The sequence below is a fragment of the Hetaerina americana genome, unplaced genomic scaffold, assembly GCF_022747635.1.
Source record: "Hetaerina americana unplaced genomic scaffold, ioHetAmer1.1.p SCAF_50, whole genome shotgun sequence".
In the NCBI taxonomy this organism is placed as follows: domain Eukaryota; kingdom Metazoa; phylum Arthropoda; class Insecta; order Odonata; family Calopterygidae; genus Hetaerina; species Hetaerina americana.
In genome coordinates this window covers 1,830,501-1,851,139 of record NW_027287096.1, presented here as the reverse complement: position 1 = coordinate 1,851,139, position 20,639 = coordinate 1,830,501, and the positions used below count along the sequence as shown (strand labels likewise).

At 35.3% G+C, this 20,639-nt stretch overlaps 1 protein-coding gene across 2 annotated transcripts in view; it reads left to right on the top strand.

Annotated features, from left to right (window-relative positions):
• The first annotated feature begins 2,145 nt into the window (after positions 1-2,145).
• Positions 2,146-20,639, top strand: part of Plod (procollagen lysyl hydroxylase) — a 62,133-nt gene continuing 43,639 nt past the window's right edge. For both annotated transcript variants that reach the window (XM_071593101.1, XM_071593100.1), the window contains exons 1-8: positions 2,146-2,295; positions 9,322-9,410; positions 11,172-11,305; positions 15,628-15,791; positions 16,418-16,594; positions 18,170-18,372; positions 19,515-19,652; positions 19,736-19,857. In XM_071593101.1, the coding sequence (XP_071449202.1) occupies positions 2,202-2,295; positions 9,322-9,410; positions 11,172-11,305; positions 15,628-15,791; positions 16,418-16,594; positions 18,170-18,372; positions 19,515-19,652; positions 19,736-19,857 (1,121 nt within the window). In that variant the 5' untranslated portion in view covers positions 2,146-2,201. The remainder of the gene's footprint in view (positions 2,296-9,321; positions 9,411-11,171; positions 11,306-15,627; positions 15,792-16,417; positions 16,595-18,169; positions 18,373-19,514; positions 19,653-19,735; positions 19,858-20,639) is intronic.

The window sequence follows — 20,639 nt, the reverse complement described above, 5'->3', positions numbered from 1 at the left end:
ATTTACCCAAATGCTATGAAATTTCAATTATTCTCATTTGGCACTACCTTGAATGAGCCATTTATTACAAAGAAATGGATTCCTTTACTAATGTTTTTCATGCATAGTTATAGAGTTGAATAATTTTAAACATGGCACAGTTTATGTGGAAAAACATTTATTTTTTTTTGCATGTGAAGTTGCTGATGATACTTCTGAGACATCGACTGAATGCACCTCAAAATCAACTACTGCTGCTACTGACTGTGGCATCTGCACTGATACGAAGGGTTCAAGAAGAGCCTTCAAGTATGAACTCCAAAAGAATGGTGAACATGGCACTATCACTCCCATAGGTAAGTGTTATTACTTTGTCGTTGTTAAATTACTATTACTTGTCTATGAAACATAGGTCACTTCTCTTACTTGTGAATCTGTTTGTCATACCCAAATAAAAATTTTGATTGCCATTGAGAGTACTATATGATATACCTGTAGTTTCCTCAGAAGATAGGAGTAGAGTACAAAATGAAGGTTGGCTCATGACATTTCACTTAAAAAGGAAGGGCTTTCATATTCTTAGGTTTCAGGTATGTCAGAAGATTAAGGTGCCAAAAATCAGATACCATTGATTGAAATATAATGAGATGATTCCAGGGATAAACTTTTTATTTACAATCAAAACAAATCATTTTTGTACGTTGTTTGGCTTGAAAAGACACTAATACCTACTCGCTATACTATTTTTTTAAATCAATTGAATGAATTAATTTTCCTTGATATATAAAGAAATTGTCATGTTAGGACTGCAATAGCATAAAAAATGCTTTAATACTGTGTCTTGATGCTAGAAGTTGGTAATATGGATGTAGCATTTAGATCCTAATTTTATCTGAATAAAAATTACATCAGAATCCTCCTTCGATGATTGTTTTTTTATGCAAAATATATGTTAGTAATTAGCAACGTGATCATTTAATGTGGAGAAAAATAAAGAAATTACATCGGAAAAAATATCTCAGAACAGGTCGGAACAGGAGAATTATTAGATTGGAGGAGTCTTACTATTCCTTACTCTATGTTTCAGAGTAAAGGCATCCTAATTTTGATCATTATAAGGCAAAAGATTCCTTTTAACTTATAGTACATGCACAGATAATAGATTTCATGTATAATACCTTAGAAATGTTGACTGCATTTGGCCACCGTGGTTCAATTTTATATATAGTGCTCATTTTTTGTCTGAAGAGTTACGTACCATTTACTCAAATAAATATTTTACAATGATATTGAGATTTGAATATCAGTGGAGCGTAATGGACGTTTCCACTGTGGGAAATGTAGAAATGTGAATGAGGTATAATGATTGAATTGAAAATAAGGGATGACGAAGGAAGGAGATAAGTTCTATGAATACTAATGTATAGTAATCAGTAGAGTAACAAATTCCAAAGAAACTGCGGGAGATGCCGCAACAGTAACTTTTAACGGAGTCATCCGCTAATGTGCATTTCAATGCAACAGTTTCAGAGTGTAAAAATCATTCGCCTTGACTGGGATCCCAGTCAAGGCGAATGATTTTTACACTCTGAAACAGTAGAGTAACAATTGATTTAATTTTATCATTCGCCTTGACTGGGATCCCAGTCAAGGCGAATGATTTTTACACTCTGAAACAGTAGAGTAACAATTGATTTAATTTTGTACTCTTCTCCTATAGGCACTGAGAATTACCTTGATCTCCCAAAGCCTATACAAGTTAAGCCACTCTCGGGAGCCATAAACACATGTATATAGTATTAATTGTGAAAAATTTGGTTTCGAAATAAATTCCAAATTCAAAGAATAGGAATCAATTAAATATATTTTGGGAGTATTTTATTCCCAATAACAGTCATATTTTATCCTCAGTAATTGAATTAGAGAAAAAGATTTCTCAAACTTATTCATTACTGATTACTGCAATATTTCGATGCCAAAAGTATTTATAGATACCAGCCAAATGATGTATCAGGTACCTTACGATTCCAAATTACCGCTCAGAATATTTCTAAATATTTGACATCTCGGTCGTAGATAGCAGCACTTGATACAAGAGGCGTTTCATTTGTAAGTGGTTCACATGTTGACCGCCAGGTGTTTGAATGTTTTTACGAAGAAAATCATTTGCAAATAAGGCCTGGTGTAGAGTGTGTGAATGTGTACATCTTGTATTAGATGAGATGATGTGGTTGAGGGTTGCTTTACTGTTATTTCTGCTTTATTTCGCCACATTATTCGATGGGGCATCGTTAAAAGATAGGAAGAACAAAAAAGGTAAGGATTACATTTTTATACTTTTATGGAAGTTTTCATCTCCTCGAATGAGATTAAGGATGCTGTAAGCAGCATAATAGTGTATCCTGAATTGCTTCCAAAGCTTGTAATCTAAAACTATGCAAACTGAAGACATTTATTGTGAACTGCGGTGAAGTTTATTGTGTACAGAGTTTACTTGTAATCACTTTCTTTGAAATAATTTGTCTAATTTGAATTTAGTATCGATTTATTGTTATAGACCATATGTATAGAATTTAAATTGCCTATTATTTTTAACCTTAATCATTTCTGTTATAATTTAATGATTCGGGAGAACGTAGCGCGGGATTACATGCCTATATCCAGAACGCCGAGTAAACCCCTGCCTCTGCGCTCACCCTTGCCTGTTTAAACCACAAATGTTGATAATTGATACGATTAAGACCAGCTGCAGACATTTTTCAATTATATACTTGTTTAATTATGTCAACCATTTCATATCCAATAAATCCAACTTGCAGTGCAGATGCACAACCCTTTGACAGCCTTGTAAGTTAAGTTGACGCCGTAAAGGAGCGCAGTGCAATTTCCATGCTATTTTGATTTTTCATCCCAATGGTGGTAGTGGTTGAAAAGTCCAAAATCGGACACCGTACGAAATATGTTTCACAATCCCAAATCGAGTAGAATGAAGACTTGAGAGCCCGGGGGATAGATGATATGCAATTGATGCATCAAGTTTTTATTCTGGATTCAAAATTTAACAAAATCCTAGTGACTCCAGTATCTCAGATATATATATCTCTGCGTGGCCCTGGATTCTAGAAAAAATATCAATGACCCGCGTCGCAAAGAGGTCGCGTCAACGACCGGCTGACTGCATATGCGTTTAGATTAATGATTTCATTCATGCGGTCGTGTTGTCTCTTTCCGTAAGGAAGGAAGATTAGCTGGTTTTTCTAGACCAGCTTCTTTATTTTTTTATTACTAGGACTTGGGGTGGTAGATACTGAGGTGCTGGAGCGGGCGTGGGATTCATCCTCCTCCGGTCATGTGACGCAGTATTCTTTTTATTTCTTCTCTCTGGCGAAAGATGATAACCTTCTTGCAGACTCCTCCGACTTGTGCCTTGGCAGGGCGAATGGGAGGAGAATTTTGGGGAAAGTTCCTTCCCCTTTTGCAACTCTATTGTTCGAATGCTCTCCTTATGAGTTTGAAACATTCTTCCGGAAACAGCACTGTTAAAATTTTTGGTACAATAAATGTAGACACTACAAATAATTTTTAACGCCAAATAATTTGGTTAAAAACCATTCCGAATTTTGGCGGTTCTAAATGGAGTATGTGCACTACTATTGATCATTTTAAAGAAACTGTATTTCCAGATTACTTTGCATTGTTCCCCGTGAATACGTAAGCATTTAATACCGCTGTACCGTGGGTATCACTCGCGTTATAATTTTTAAATAAATAAATACTGGTCATGTTAGAGGAAAGTAACCATAATTTGGAGTAATTTAGTTTCGTTGTTCCAGACGTTATTATATGCAATGGAATGCCCATATTTGTTGGACAGTTAAAAGATTATTCCACCTACAGTGAAGGAATACTTTTTCCTTGATGTTGAAAACTTTTGTTTAAACTCAATGTAGTTTGAGAAGAATTTATTTCATATTATAAATTGCTAATGGCACAGTTATTTGGTCTTCATGCTCTCCCGTAGTCTCAACTGAATGAGAATGTAGCTATGCCGGATCGGACTCATCTTTTGTAAGTGATGTCATGAGTTATATGTGTTATGTCGTGGATTATCTCATTGGTACACAATCCGCGGCATGCTGCTGCTTTTAGTGCGAGCGCTGGCGTAAGAAAAAACTATTCGGAAGTTCACATATTTCTTTATTTTCCATTAATCGTAATGGTTGGTTTTGTTTTAGAAAAGGGGATACTAAGAAGGTCTTGTCACCGTATATAATACTCGCCTAATTGTTTGAGATCAATGACATTGTGCCAATTCAGTTTGATGCAATGTCCTTCAAATCTTGTATTTCGTTGTGAATTTAGATAAATAATGGTGAAATAAAATTATTCATACGCCAGAAGTAGTTTCTATACAAATATTTGCAATTTTCCTGTTGCCACCCGAAGCCCGGAACATATGTTGTGAAGGCCGTTGACCGACAGATGTTGTGAATCACTAGTTAAGTTAATTAAGAAGATAATTAATATTTTGTAAATCTGTGTTTTAGCTAGCGTTTTGAACTCTTCTATTGATAGTTTTACGTGTTGTTAATCCTTGTTAACGTAACCAAATAATTAGTTACGGGGAAGGGGAGATTTTCATATCGTCATTTTTTCACATTTTTTTGGAGGCCTCTTGGTGTATTTTAACGGAGTGTGTCGTGAAATCCTTTTCCCGATTTTATGTAATAACGGGAAACAATGGCCGTGACATAATCTGTGATGGAATGATCTCGATCACGCGAAGGCCATCTCGCCAAATGTCCCAAATTTCCCAGAATTCTATTCTGATGGAAAGAACTCTCACGAGGAATGATTTCATTACTGTGACTTCGCTTCCAACACGTGTGAAACAGACCAGCTTCTTCCTTTAAGGGAGTCTTTGAGTGACGGGCATGCTGGAAACAACTGCCCTTGCCTTGTGATCGGTTGATTTTTCATTCATTTTTTGTTTCCTCTCCCCCCTCTCTTCTCCCAGCACAACTGTTGGCGAAGGGTAATGGACTTTAATCGCATTCTTGACCATGATTTAATTCCGCTCGTGAACGAATCGTAATAACACATGGGGAAGGCGGGAAGAATGTAGGACCACTTCCTACGATGCATGAAGGACGGTACGACTGGAGCGTCACGTAACCACGGCGACCGACGCTGTGTACACGCCCCTGCTCCTTTCCCCCTCTTCTTCCCTCCTCCGCTTCCTCGATCCAAGAGTTTTTTATATCTCTTTCGACCCGCCTCCGCTTAGTCGCTCGCCTGCGGCCCTTCTTCCACAGTCTTCCTTCGTTCTTGCCAGTTGAATAGTTTGTTTGCGTCTCCGCCCGTCTACCCCTTCTTCTCATTTATTCCTCTCCTTTTTTTCGTGCATGGTGTCTTTTCAGTCCCCCACACACAATCTCGGCATCTCTTTACGACAAGCTCTCTTAGTCGTCGTCGGGGCTATACTCTGTGCTTCATATGAGCGAGGAAGTGGTTATCTTGCGAAAGATAATCCCGGCTTATGATAGCTCACTCGGGTACATGCTATACGTGATTCCCCTCAAAAACTTCGCTCTCGCCGTGAGGTAAACAAGGGCCTTTCATAGGAGTGTTTTATTTTACTAGAATTCTACTTGCTTGGGGCTCTTGGAGAAAATAAATGCTCCATTTTGCTCTAAGTTGAAATATATTTGGATTAACAATTATTGAATGTATGTTGCTTCTATTTTTGATCACCTTGCTGTTACTCCTTCCATTACTTGCACGGACTGTTTTAATGCGGAAGGTTAAGTATTGACTTAATTAATATTTAGGTTTCTTAATATTTTAAAAAAGAAAAACTTTTCTAGCTTTTTGCCAACAAATACTTGTCATTCTGATACGGTGGTGTTTTCCTTTAATTTTCGAATACTCTGGTGAAGCTTTAAAATAAATTATATTTCTAAAAAAACTAATGGTATATTATTACTAGGGTAGTTCAGTGGGTAAAAATAAATTATACTTTAAATAAATTATGGTATTTCATTGCCAGTGGTTAGAAAACTCAGCTGCTCGTTCCGTGAGTTCTAGGGCAAAAGCAAATGACTTTGGAAAAATTCCACTAAAATTCAAGTGGTGTGATGCTGTGAATTCCACTATTTCTGGGAAACCACAGATGCCTCAGCCAAAGAATAGCTCCCAATGCTCTTAGTGTATTAATTTTCTCACGCGTAGTGAGTATGCTGAAGCCTTCCCTGTTAAAAGCGGTCTTTTGGTTGTTGTTAATAGCAGTTTAAATATTATTAAAGTTCATGTCTGCGTTTTACTAATTCCAGGTTTATAATAAATTGAGTAGCTTCAGGCGTGTTGTGGTGGAAGTCGAACATAATGAATAACTGATTGAAGCACTTTTCCACTTGATATCAAGTGGAAAAGTGCTTCAATCAGTTATTCCAGGTTTATGGAGCGATAAAAAATGTTGCAATCAGGAACATGTGTTTTTCTTTAGTGAAATCTAGTAACAATTTCGAGATCCCACCATTGCGGCATTTGCACGTTTATGCAAGAAAATAACATAACCGAAATATAGAGTTTGCATTGATTTTGGATGGCAGAAAGGAAAGACACATCGTAAAATTCCCGAAAATGTTGAGATTTTATTGCCGATGCTCCTCAGTTACCGTATTTTTAGTGTTTTAGTGTTTAATTATGGTATGGTTGGAAAATATATTTGAAATATCATAATATCATGGTATATTTCATTTTGACCACAGATTGAGGCTTATTTCCTGGCAAACTAATTGGGCATGCTTCTTATCTGGAAATTATTTGTTGACTAAATGTTTTAATAGTGCGTATGGGAATACGAGTATGGAAATCACGCTTCAGGATGAGGGAGAGGATATAAGTGGGTTTCTTAGTATTTATGTGTGTACGAGTGGATATATGGATTGCGGTAGTCCAGGGGGTAGAGCGTTGGACTACTGACCGTAGGATCCCGGGTACGAATCCCGGGCAAGGTGGCCTGGGCAAATGCAAGGACACACAAGCTATGTGATTTTCGGGTTTCAGATCTCCTGGCTAAACATAACCGGCACAGGAAAAAGAAATTGGCTTTACTACGCTGATGTGTGAATTTCACACGCCGATGGACTTAGTACTGGGTGAACTCTACCAGGTTGATTACTGTGTTTAAGGTTTTTTATGTTTGGATATATACGAGTATCGTATATATATACCTAATGGCATAGGGGATTAGCAAGCGAGTCACATTCATGCAAACTTGATTGCATCCGAATTCATACGCCCGAGGAAATTAGTGATTAGGGTAATTACGGAATTGATTTGATATATTGTCATACACGAAAGTGTTTACTAGTTACCAAGATAATTGACGATTTCAAATACTTAGAACATATCAATTCAAAGATCGCTCTCCATTACTTAATGTAAACCCTGTCCGACTTGAAAGTACGTTCACCACAAAAGTAATTAAAAACCGCCGCGTAATTGTAATAGTTAGCGAATTATTTAAGTGAAAAAGTCATAAAATTTTACTTCGAAAATGTGTTCAAAACGAGAAGGCTCTAAGGAAATGGGCAAATGTACGTGAAGTCGGATCCTTACGGAGGAGTCATCCTGAAAATGGTCGTATCAAATGCTCTTTTGTTCATATTTTACACAGAATATTGCAAACAACTTGCATATTATAACGTGATTATTGCCACCATTTGTACTACTTTCACCTTAAAAATATAGTATATGTCCCAAGTTCATAGTGACATTTTAACAAGTACAAATCATCCTCTTAATTTTTGTGGAAACTTTGAGAACACTGCATAAATTCCACTCTCCTCGTATATTCATTCATATCCCCTTATCTTGTGTCATTTTTGCATGACCTCTATACACACATGTTTTTGTTTTACCGATGTTTTTGTCCACCGATTTCTGGTTGTTTGCCCTGTATTTATGGATACACAGTTGAATACTAGGGTAAATATTAAACTATGAAATCATCTTTTTAAATTGACAGTAAATTGAATTGATTTTTCATGTCTTAGTAGCTATTGCTGTCATTTGACATAGGCGCTTATTATTTAGGATACTATAGCATGGATGGAAATCTGAATGCCTGAAATATCCATTCGTAAAAGATTGAAATAGCAAATTTTATAGTTATTATATTTTAGCAAATCATGCCATGACAAATGAATGATTTAATGGCAGGCATCAGATGCAAAGTGCCTAATTTACCATTGAATCAAGTAATCATACTACTAACTTTGTGAATTTATATTCTGGGTTACATGAAGACAAAGAGAATGCGACAATATTCATAGTTATCAGCAGCTATTTTATTATTTAGTCATCTAATTAAAATTAAATCTCAGAACACTAGTAACAGTCAAATCGGAACTTTTGAGAAGCTCCACCAAAGTACCCTCTTCATTCAATATGAATTATTGCTGCCATTATTTGGAGTATCTCACGTAACATTTAATGGTAGTTTGATTATCAGCGTATTTGTTCAGTACTGCCACACTGCAGTACCTTTTGCTGGTTTTACTTTTCACCCTGCTACTTTAAGAATGATCAAAAACTTTCAGTTACTTAATTACCGAAAGAAACCCAGGATTCATTTATATCATACCATATTGTTATTTCATGTCCCTATTGTTGTATCTAATGTCTCTCTAGTCCACAAAGACTGCTGGTAATCTAATACAAAATGTTGTGCAATTTGTACATGCCTCTGGAAACCCCCAGATCTTCCTGGGAAACTACAAGTAATACAGGGATAGAAATTGGTCCCCCTCCATAATGTGTGAATTTCACATGCAAGAGGGATATGTACAAGTTGAGCTTTACCCTCATCTATGAAAAATATACATTTGGGTTGTCTGATATAGTTTTGAATTTAATCATTTATGCTTATTTGTGATTTAATTACAGCTTCTATGTTTCTGTAATATTTTACTTTCACAATTAATTTTCTGTGAATTTATTGCCTTATCAACAAAATACATTTAACAGGCTAATTATATTTTTAGCTTTATTTCATAATAATAATAAATAATTAAATGCATAATTAATTATTATATTAATAATAATAAATAAATAATTGATAAATTCATTCTTTCAATTCTGTAATAATAATGTTCTACATAGTTGGTTGCTTACTTGTCAAACCCAGAAATACTTGTCCCAATCATATGACATAATGACCTGTCATTTTGAAATGAATTACTGGACTTGCTATTGCAGTCAGGCATTTGAATTTCAGTAACTTGACATAGGTACTGAAATAGAGCTTAATTACTCTTATTTTTATTCAATTTCCAGATTTTCTTCTTGTAACTGTTGCTTCAAATAGGACTGAAGGGTATAAAAGATTCATCAGATCTGCAAAATTTTACAATGTCCCTGTTAAAGTGAGTATATGTGATGTTGAAAAATTGCATTCTTTTATAAAAATTATATTCATTCCATTTATATATGGTATCGAATGCAAAATAGATTTTGTCATTGGATACTTATTACCATTCAGGTACCAATTCAGGTTCATTTGTTTGGAGGTGCACATTTTTGCCACATATAAATGAATTTATATCAATTAAACATTAAACATCTAAATAAATTTGCTTTCAATGCATTGATGAAAACATTTGACATAAAGAACACATCGTTTTTCTCAAGTTGCTTTAGCGGGCCTTCCCATTTTTCTCATTGAATGAATCAAAGAATAAATTATTCTTCTATTGAGATAATTGGGCCATATCAAAAATAGTTCTTTTTAGGAATTTACTTGTTCCATCCATATTGTCATATTTTTGGGTGTTCATGTTCCTTTTTATTTGTGTGTTATAAATTACCTCGTATTTTAATGTAAACATCATGCTGCAAATAAAAGTAACTCCAGTTGTAACCACGAAGTACTTAAATGGTCACATATAAATAATTTTTTTGTACTTTGTCTGGTTACAAAAATATTTTCAAAGCATCAAATCCATCTTTGGGGGTGACTACAAAGATGGTAATTCTTCATGGGCTCATAGGTTAATAGCTACTTTAATTCCTCTGAGGTTTCTGTATAATATTCTTAACCCTTAAAATTTTATATTATGCAAAATAGAATCATTATCTCCTCTTTTTCCTGTTAATACACATACACACAGGGATTTCAATTCAAAACGAAGGACTAAATTCATGTTTGTAATTCATCCCATGCTGTAAGAGCATGGATGAGCAGAGCCTAATACATTTACCATTGTCCTAAAACTATGAATTCACCTTACAGATTAAATCAAAATGCTCTTGTTTTTTTCAAATGCTCTCCCAATCAACCAGGTATTCTCTAAATTATTTAGGAGATGTCCACTCATCTCTTTTTACTTTACTTCCTCCCTAAAACTTCGTCGACTCTAAAATTTACTATAAACTAAACAAGCTTAATAACACATATGTTCCTAAGCCACCAGCATGTGCAAAAATACAATGTATCATCTCGCTGACATACTTTCCCCTGTATTTAATCTGGAGAAATACACTGCAAATATATTTATCAGAATCAAAAGTCATTTTATAACTAAATATCACATTATCCATCTTCAAAGTCCAGAAACACATGCTTCAACATGCCAAACAAATCTCACCCATCCCGCCTCATTTACTGAACCTCTCATTGTTTCTGCATCCATCCTTCACTCCCTTTGAGGTCAAGGTTTCATTAAAATAAATTAAAATCAGAAAAAATATCCCAATTGGCCCATCCCTGCCTTTTGCATTGAACCCATTCAGTCACTTTTTGTCCATTTATTGCCTTGAGTAATTTATTGAATTAATTTTTATTGGAGAAACAAAATCAAAATATGATGCCATAGTACAAGTATGTTTGGGCAGTGAGAACATGAACGGTGATAAAGTAATCTTAGATATTGGTAGCTACCATGTAAATTTTACTTTGTCCGCTGGACATTAACAAATACATCTTATTTTCTTGGCGAGGTCCTGGAGATCAATTAGTAGTTTCCCAAATCAGGGGAATCAATGAGGGTGCATGAAATTACTTTTTAAATTTGATGGCTAGGGGAAAATAAGTGTTTGACCGTTGAATAACTCATCATTGTTAACTTTTATTATATGATGATGAAAAATTTTCAATAATACAGGTTTATTAATATATATATTTTCAGGTTCTTGGAATGGGAGAAAAATGGCTTGGCGGTGACATGAATTCTGTTGGAGGTGGATACAAGGTGAATCTTCTTCAGAAGGAGCTTAAGAAATACAAGGACTCTAAAGACAAGATCATTATGTTTACAGACAGGTAAGAGGCTCATTTCAATTCGAATTCCTTATCTGTTGACGTGAATACTTTTATCATCATTGTCATGAGTTATTAATCTTGAGGATTGCTTTGTAGCAAGCATTTGATATTCAAGAAATATCAGCAGCTCTCGTAGCTATCCTGTTACCTGCCAATATCTTCATTATTTTGTAGTTCCTTGAACTCAGATCTTCAATGCTCATGTCTTGTAATTAATTCAGCCTTGACAATGTTCCCCCGTGTGTTTCCTTCAGTGATGGTGTTCAGACTACTAACATGTCTCTAATATATATCGAATTAATTCTCCTCTTCTTGTAAAAGTCTTTCTTTTCTTTGAAGTATTTAATCAATCGTTACTGAGTTGATCTCTTATTTTCATCATTTTTCTGAGTCAATAATATCTCAACCATAGAAAATTAAACTCCATGCATAAATTTTAATGAAATGCTTCTTTATGTCTAGACTGTTACTATAAGCCATAGTAATTGTTCTTTTTCCATCCCTATCCTGCTTACTGTACCCTAGTTACTTATTTCATCGCTACTAGCGTAATTACTGCAGAAGTAGCGAAATTCTTTGGCTTGTTACAGAGTGCCTTTATATCCTCTTATTTTAAGGCTATCTTCTTTATATTTCCTGTCGATGACTGCCTTGGTTTTTATTTTATCTATCTTGAGGTTGTACTTGTTAATTCCCTTCTCTTTAATGGCTGGCATCCTTGTTAGGGCTCCTTTCTTTTCTACAAATACAGATTAATTAGCTGCCAATTTAATCTTGTCGATCCTTATCCATGTATATTCATGTATTCATACACCGCCTTTTCTTTTCCTCTCATTAATTGCCTTCTCAATATAGACATTTATAGCAAACAATGCTGTATAACTCCTTTTTGCTGCTTCTCTGCTTTCATAATGTCTGTATGTTAATGACAGCTCTCTATTTACAGTATTTATCAATCATGTTGTTGTAGCTCATTCCATTTTCCTTTAGGTTTTAGATCATTTAATCCTGTAAACTCTATCTTTCTCTAGATCGATGAGCACAGAGATGGTCAGTTGCTCCTACTTTATGCTCTTCTCAATGATTAGTTATAGAACAAAAATAGCTTTTCTTGTTCCTCTGTTTCTTCTACATGGTTGTATAAAAAGTATCGGGAAAAATAGATATATAAATAGAAAAATAGATAGATAGTTTCAGATATTGCTACAATGCCTCAAAATTCTTCAAGGTGCATCCCTTGAGCATCGATGCACTTTTGCCATTGGCTTTTCCACGACTCCAAGGCTCCCTGGTAGGTGGATTCCAGAAGACCCTAAAGGGTATGCATACAAGCTTCTTTGATGGCACTTATCATCGTGGTGCCTTTTGAGGGAGAATTTCACTTTTTGGAATAGGAATTAATTTTCTGGTGCCAAGTTGGGACTGTCCAAAAAGTTGGGGTCTTCTTCAACGTGTTGCAGAGTCTTCGCAATTAGACACTTGACTCTGCTTTTTGTCATCCGTGTAGACCTGGACAAGTTTTGGGCAGATCTTTTACATCCCCAAATTTTCAGTGATTATGGGATGCACTGTCATCTTATCAATGCCAATATGATCTGTGATCATGCACGCACTTAATCGACAGTCTGACTTCAGCACTTCACAAACATGCCAGGTAAAAATTGTTGCCAGTATTTTTTATACAAACCTTGTAAATCCTAATTAGTCATCAATTTTTCTTCCACTTTCCAATCCTCTCTTCAAAGGGAATTTATCCCTCCGCAAAGTCCACCAGTATCTGTCCTTTCATATCACTGATTAGATTTTATAGATGTACATATTAAAGTTATCAATGTAATTTTTTTATTGGTTCTCTTTAGATTTCATTAATCCCTAATGCCCTGACCACCTCTAAACCCTTATTGCTACATCAAATTCAGGTCTGAGAGTGTGGTGTTCACTTTCATAATCATCAGTAGAATTGTCTTCTTCATGTATTCTGGGGTGCATGTCTTTCCTGTCTTAAATGTTCTCCAAATACTCTTCTTATCACCTCGTCTCTGTTCTCTTGAATGGCTTAACTGTGATTACATTAAAGTGATGTTTCATGGTTTTGTGAGTAGCTCCAACTTTTTCTCAAAGAAAGTTATGATGCAAGTCCTAACATAGGCTTATTATCCATTCTTCCCTTAAATTTAGTCACCTTTTGGTTAATTTCATTTGTTAACTTTTTTGACTAAATTTCACTTCCTCAGTTCTTAAATTTTTTTACTTTCATCTTTCTAAGACACAATAGATTCTCTTTAAGCCCAGTACTTCATCTTTAATCCGTGGTTTCCTATGGCCGACAGTTAATTTCATGGCCTTCTATGATCCAATCTTTACATCTTACCATCGGTCTTCAATCATAAGTGTGCACTTCATTTTTCCATTTCTTTTTCTGTGCCTACTGCAATGCCATTCATGGAACAGTTTCATTTAGTTTTTCTGACTGCCTTTGGTTCTTCATGATTTATTGAGATTCTTGAATTACTCGTAAAGATGGTGCATTCATATCTTACGTCTCTGGTTGCCTCCGAAGTATATCACCTGCATGAACGTTTTTGAAATAGTCTTTCCACTACTAATTTCAATTTTTGACTAATTTGTAATGTTTCTAGAGCTCCAAAAGCCTTTTAACTCTTTCATTTCTCTTATCCATTTCTTACTGCTATTTTATCTTCTGTGACGAAATGTCTTTCTTTCTTTGTGCTCTAAAATATCTCCTAAGTTTCTTTTTATGAATGATATTTAGTCTAAAATTGTTTGATTATAATCAGTAAAATATTTATTTAATAGTTTTTCCATTAAAACTTTCTTGCATTAAAACTCAAAAATAATATGCCAAACCCTCAATTTTTGTGAGTAGGCTTTTCCTAAGATTTATTGTATGATAGTTTGTATTGTATGATGTGTATGATAGTTTTAATGAGCAATCCTAGTATTTTAAGCAGATATGGTGTTGAGAAGGTGTTAGAAAGTTAGTTTAAAATATAATTTATGAAATCATTTTTACATCCTCAGTTTTTGTTATTAATTTTGGTCGCCGGCCCCGGTGGCGGCGGGGTAACGTCCTCGTCTGCCATTCCAAGGGTCGTGGGTTCGATTCGCGCCTGGGTGAGTTTCGCTCCATCTAGGGCTTGGGTGTTTGTAAAATATGACCATTGTTATCGTTGTTAATAGTTCGATGTAAAGGCCAAAATGTGCTGTTTTCGGACTTATACTGAATAAATAAATAAATAAATAAATAAATTAATTAATTTAACACATTGGTTATTGTATGACGAATATTGGAGGGAGAAAATACTGAAGAGACAATTGTTTTCATTCAACCCTCTGAAGGAGCATCATGTTGCATATTTATGAACAGTACATTACAGTCATTCCTTTTATAAAATTATGCAAACTGTTTAATGAGAATGGTGACATGAATGGAAATCATGTACTATTACTGTCTCCTTGGTGTGCACTATGTTTTTAAAGTTTTGATACAGAAGTTTATCTACTACAATATTTCATAATATCCTTAGCTTGTTTTTTCTGCATTTTGCGTTCTTTGGTCTGTACTGCATGCTATGATTACAATACTACAGAACTTAAGTGCCCTGTTGACTAATGAAAACAGAATTGTGTATTTGTGCGAATTCATTCTCTTTGCTTGTAATACATAGTTACATCATAGCATGTGGTTATTGGACACAGGTTTATTTTTGTTTTATGGATGAAGTTATGGAGTTCTTTCATTTTTCATCATTAATTTTCGAAGATTACTCCATTATTCTATGTCCTACTTCTAGTTTTACCTCCTTTTGTGTTCCAGTACAGATATCAAAACTGCTTATTTATAATATGTGAACCTGTGTCTGGATATTGTTGTTTGTCAGTTAATTTTGTTTACCAATCTTTACTATTTTCTTTTCTCTCATATCATGGAATTCATCAAGGTACAGGTAAGTAAATTATCACCAGAAATTGTTTTTATAGATATTCATAAAGGTCTAGGCATGCTATTTATAATAATAAAGGTCGCATACTTACTCATAGATGTATGGGATGGCTTTTTGTGTAACCCCTTATTAATTCAATTTATTTTATAAATTTTTCTTTTGCCACTCTCAGTCACAAGTCATTGGTAATTAGAGATTTTGGGTAACTGATTAAGAGGCCACCATAATTACAATTTTCTTAATTATGGGGGCAAGTGTTCATTGAAAGTAATGTGTGAACATACCAAATTTGTTGTATAGGTATCCTATAGGTGCTCCTATTTACAAGATGCAAGTGATATTGTTTGTTCATTACAGCTATGATGTGGTTTTGACTGCTGGGTCTGATAGAATTATTGAACAGTTTGAAAATTTTGGTGCTCGTGTGTTGTTTTCTGCCGAACGAAGCTGTTGGCCTGATGGGTCGCTTGCCAGTCAGTATCCAACTATATCAAGAGGAAAACGTTTTCTCAACTCCGGGGGTAAGAGTCCGCACATCTCATATTGTACATTTCCTCAAAACTTCATCAAATCCCCTTTTAACATGAACACACACTAGTGTGGCATGATGCAAATTGAAACAATAAGACATAAAATTACAATTTTAAAATGATAAAATGGCTCCTGAGTCTTGCTGTTACTCAGTAATATTGAATATGCTCCCTGAAATTATAATACGTGAACATCTTATTGGGTATCTAATTATAAATTATGTTTTGCAATGAACAATAGCATCTAGACAACTTTTCAGTCATAACCATAGAAGTAAAGTAAGAGATGAAATTTTGCTAATATCCCTAATATAAAAGTTTCATTCTATCATATCAATGTCTCTAAAATAATTTTTGCTAAAATAACAAAAAAGGTTTTATTTCTCACTAATTAGTGGCTGAATTATTCTGACTAGCATAACTGCTAACCCAAAGATCATTGGTTCAAGTCTCAATTTTGGCATCGACACTCCATAGGGTAGAAACTTGATTACAAGGCAGAAGTGGAATATTGAAAGCTTACAAGCACACATCAATGTAGAGGTCTGGTGGGGCAAAAAGTCATTAACAGGTGTTTTTATGTGTATTAAAATATTCATCTTTCTTTCTCATCATAGGTTTTATTGGCTATGCTAATGACCTTTATGCGGTTGTGTCATCTTCACAAATCAAGAATTCAGATGATGATCAACTGTTTTACACCAAAGTATATCTTAATACAGAAATGAGGGAAAAGCATAAAATTCAATTGGATCACAAATCGGAAATATTTCAAAATCTTAATGGCGCTATATGTAAGTGTCTTGTTCAATTTTCAATTTTTGACTTAAAAAGTGTTGCATGTTAAGTTTTTAATGAATATGCAAAATACAAATGCACATACAAGGGGGACCCAAAAGTAATGGGAATTGACCTGTGGTGGGGAGTGAGAGTGGGGGAAGCCTTTGTTCAGCCGGTCGTACGTCAGGCTCACGCCACCTGCGTCAGTATGTGCAGTACCATTGCTGTGACTGGATTGGTCCATCCGTGAGAGCTGTTTCAGTGAAACAACTTTTTTCATTTCGGCAAAAAACGTGATAGCAGATTATCAAGAGCAACACGCTGCAGTGAAATTTTGTTTCCTGTTGGGGAAATCGGCCGGGGAAACTATTGTATTGCTCAAGACTGCTCATGGGGAAGCTGCCCTAAGCAAAACCAGAATCTACGAGTGGTTTACACGTTTTAAAAATGGTGAAATGTCAATTGAAGACCAACCCCGTTCAGGCTGCCCTTTAACATCAAGAACTGACGAAAACCTCGACAAAATCAGTGCCCTAATTCGTGAAGACCATCGCAGAACCATTGATCAACTCTGTGAGATGTCTGGAGTGTCATGGAGTTCAATTCAGAGGATACTATCTGGAGATTTGCATATGAAAAGGGTTGCAGCCAAATTTTTCACTCGCCATCTCACTAATGAGCAAAGGGAGCATCGAGTTCAAGCATGTTTTGTGCTTCAAAATCAGCTCAAAGAGGACCCTGATTTTTTTTCCAAGATGATTACTCGTAATGAATCATGGTGCTATGGATACGACCCTGAAACGAAGCAGCAATCAAGCCAATGGTAGACAACTGGCTCTCCTCGTCCTTAAAAAGCTCGCCAAGTGAAATAAAAAATCAAGACTATGATCATTTTTTTCTTCAATTGTGGAGGTATTGCCCTCTCCGTGATGCAGTTTTTGACAAAAAACAGCGTGACATCGATTGTCCACCCCCTCTACTCACTGAATTTAGCTCTCTGTGACTTCTTTTTGTTCCCCAGGCTCAAAAGGGACATGAAAGTAAAGCGTTTTGACACTGTGGAGGAGGTAAAACAAAAATCGCGTGAAGGCCTAAAGGGCATCCCGATACATGAATTTCAGAAATGTTTTGAACAATGGGAGCATTGTTTGGAGAAGTGCATTGTGGTCAATGTGGAATATTTTGATGGTGAACAAAATGTAATGTAATTATATTGAGAACTAAAGAATCTATGACAACATTCCTGTTATTTTTGGTTCCCCCCTCGTGTGTGAGTGTGTGTGTGTGTGTGTGTATATATATATATATATATATATATATATATATATATATATATATATATATATATATATATATATATATATATATATATGTATATATATGTATATAATAATGATTATCATCAAAGGGGCATTTGAAAATGGCAGATTGCAATATTCATGTAATTTAAATTTCATATCTGAATGTTCAATCATAAGATTCATCTCAATGCCAGCAATTGTTTTATGCATGTGTGAAAATAGTGATATTTGTGAAATTATTACCAGTTTCCTGAATGATGAATTAATATGTGTAACTTGCTCTTTCAGTGGAGGTTGAGCTAAGGTTTAGAGGAAAGGAGGCATATCTACAGAATACAGCATATGGAACGGTGCCATTAGTAATCCATGGAAATGGACTTAGCAAATTAATTTTCAACACTTTGGGAAATTATTTAGCCAATGCCTGGAACCCACAGGATGGTTGTGTTGCATGTTTGGAAGAAACTCTACCTCCTTTGTTTGAATCCAATGTGAGTGCTCCCTTTGGCTTGTGTGTGGATATCAGTGATGAAATTTTCATGTAAGAATGCGAATGAGATATTTTGTTAATTTAAAATGTAAGTTTTGTAATCTGATCAAAATGAAGGGATCGCCTTTTGAACTTTTGAATCTTTAAGAGTTATTTTGGTCTTAATGGTCCAATTAGCCTGTCCACACCTTTACACTACTCATAGAGGCACACATAGCTTTATACTGAACATGAATACATATGTACATTCAAATGCACATTCCATAGAAATAGTGAGGTTTTGTTCAGTTGATGTTCGTAGTCAAAAAAGTGGACTCCATCACTTGAAGTTCATGAAAATATGAATTTTGTTTGTGTATGTTGTTCATGGAATAGCATCTTGCAAAACACTGACAAAAGGTGTATGAATCAACCCCTAATGGACCTTTGAGTTACCCTTCTCCAGAGGATAGAAAACATTAACAATCATATGTTCTCTGAACTTTATTCAACCAGTGGTGTTTTCGCTGGTTGAGTTGATTTCACGGAACAAATGATTGAGATTTAACATAAGCATCCCTCGTAAATAAACCAGTGGTGTTAAGAGAGCCTCATTTTGGCTTTTAATTAAGCAACTCAGGAAAAAGTAATACCAGCTCTTAATGTTACATCATCATTAGTAATTTGCTTGTGCAGGTATAAGGTGTCTTTCATATAGTTTTCTCTCTCTTCTGCCCTTCTCTTCATCTCTCTATACTCTTCTCCAATCTTCAATCAATCTATCATTTTCACCCTTCTGTGTCCTCTCTCATCACTCTTCCTTGTTGCTTGTATTCTATATCATAGCCCTCAGGTATGTTCCCTCTTTGGACATGGCCTATCCAGTATTTTTTTCTTTTGTTAATGAAGCTAATCAGCATATTTTTTCATTTATCCTCTTCAATCTTCTCATTTTTTATTTTATGTTTACTAAATTTTTTTGGTGGGATTAAATTTGAATGTACGATTATGTGGCATGGTGAGTTATGCATTCATTATGCTAGGGGCATTGTTTCATAGTCCAGACCCGTTATGAATGGAAAAAATACCAATAATATATGCAGGCCAATAGAGCTACAAAAATATGTTAAGTATATGTATATTTTATGATTTATTCCTTTACAGTTAAAGGAAGGAAGCTATCCTACAGTATTACTTGCCATTTTTATTGAGCAAGCTACTCCATTTTTAGAAGAATTCTTTCAGAAATTGGAAAAACAAGAGTATCCAAAGAAAAGGATTCATATATTTATTCACAACATTGTGAGTAACTTCTTTCAATTTCATATATCCTTTGCATATTTTTTTATGCTGGCAGAATTAAACTGGAACTCGACTTATTGCAGGAAGAATACCATACCAAAGATGTAAAACATTTTGTCGAAGGTGTTGAGAAAGAATATGCTAGTATTAAACAAATTACCCCAGAAGATAATATAAAGGAATGGCATGCACGCAACTTGGCTATGTAAGTAATATCATTAGCGCTGTTTACATTTAAGTGTTCATGATAGTGATTGAATAGAGTTAATTATTGTTTGGTATTTATAACCAATAAAGTTGGATTTTTATGACATCTTTGTCATAGGGAAGTACTGGGTTGCACAATGTTCAACCAACCGATATGAACTCTCTGTAAACTTATCATTATACTCCATCTATTATTTGTATGTAAGCAAAAAAAATGAACATCATGCATTTACATAAAGTCTCCTTTCTCAAAGCTACAAGTGTTTAATAGATCCTCGTAATTTGTATGTAGTGTAGTCTACTGATGGTAATAAATTCTGGGCCCGTGCAATAAGTATCATGACTGGTTCGCTGTAGCCTCAAGTAAGGTGGATGAGGGTCCAACCGGTCGTCTCGGTAGAGGGGTCCCCCACCACTCAGGTGCACTTTAGTTCAGTTGCCTCCGGGCATGCATTCAGACAGGAGGTGGAGTTTTGTGATGTGTGATTGTTTGTGGTGTCGTCGTGCCAGCATGGAGTGCACCGTCGAGCAATGCTACGCTTTGAAGTTTTGCGTTAAAGATGGGAAATCTGCATTGGAGACCCTTGAACTCATTAGACAGGCTTATGGGGATGATGCCTTAAGCTGCTCAAGAGTTTTTGAGCGGCACAAAATGTTTAAGGAAGGCTGGGAGCTTGTCGAAGACGAGCACCGCGTTGGACACCTGATGACTGCTCAAAGCGATGCTCAGGTGGCCAAAGTGAAACAAATTTTGGACTCTGACAGGCGTTTAACCATCGC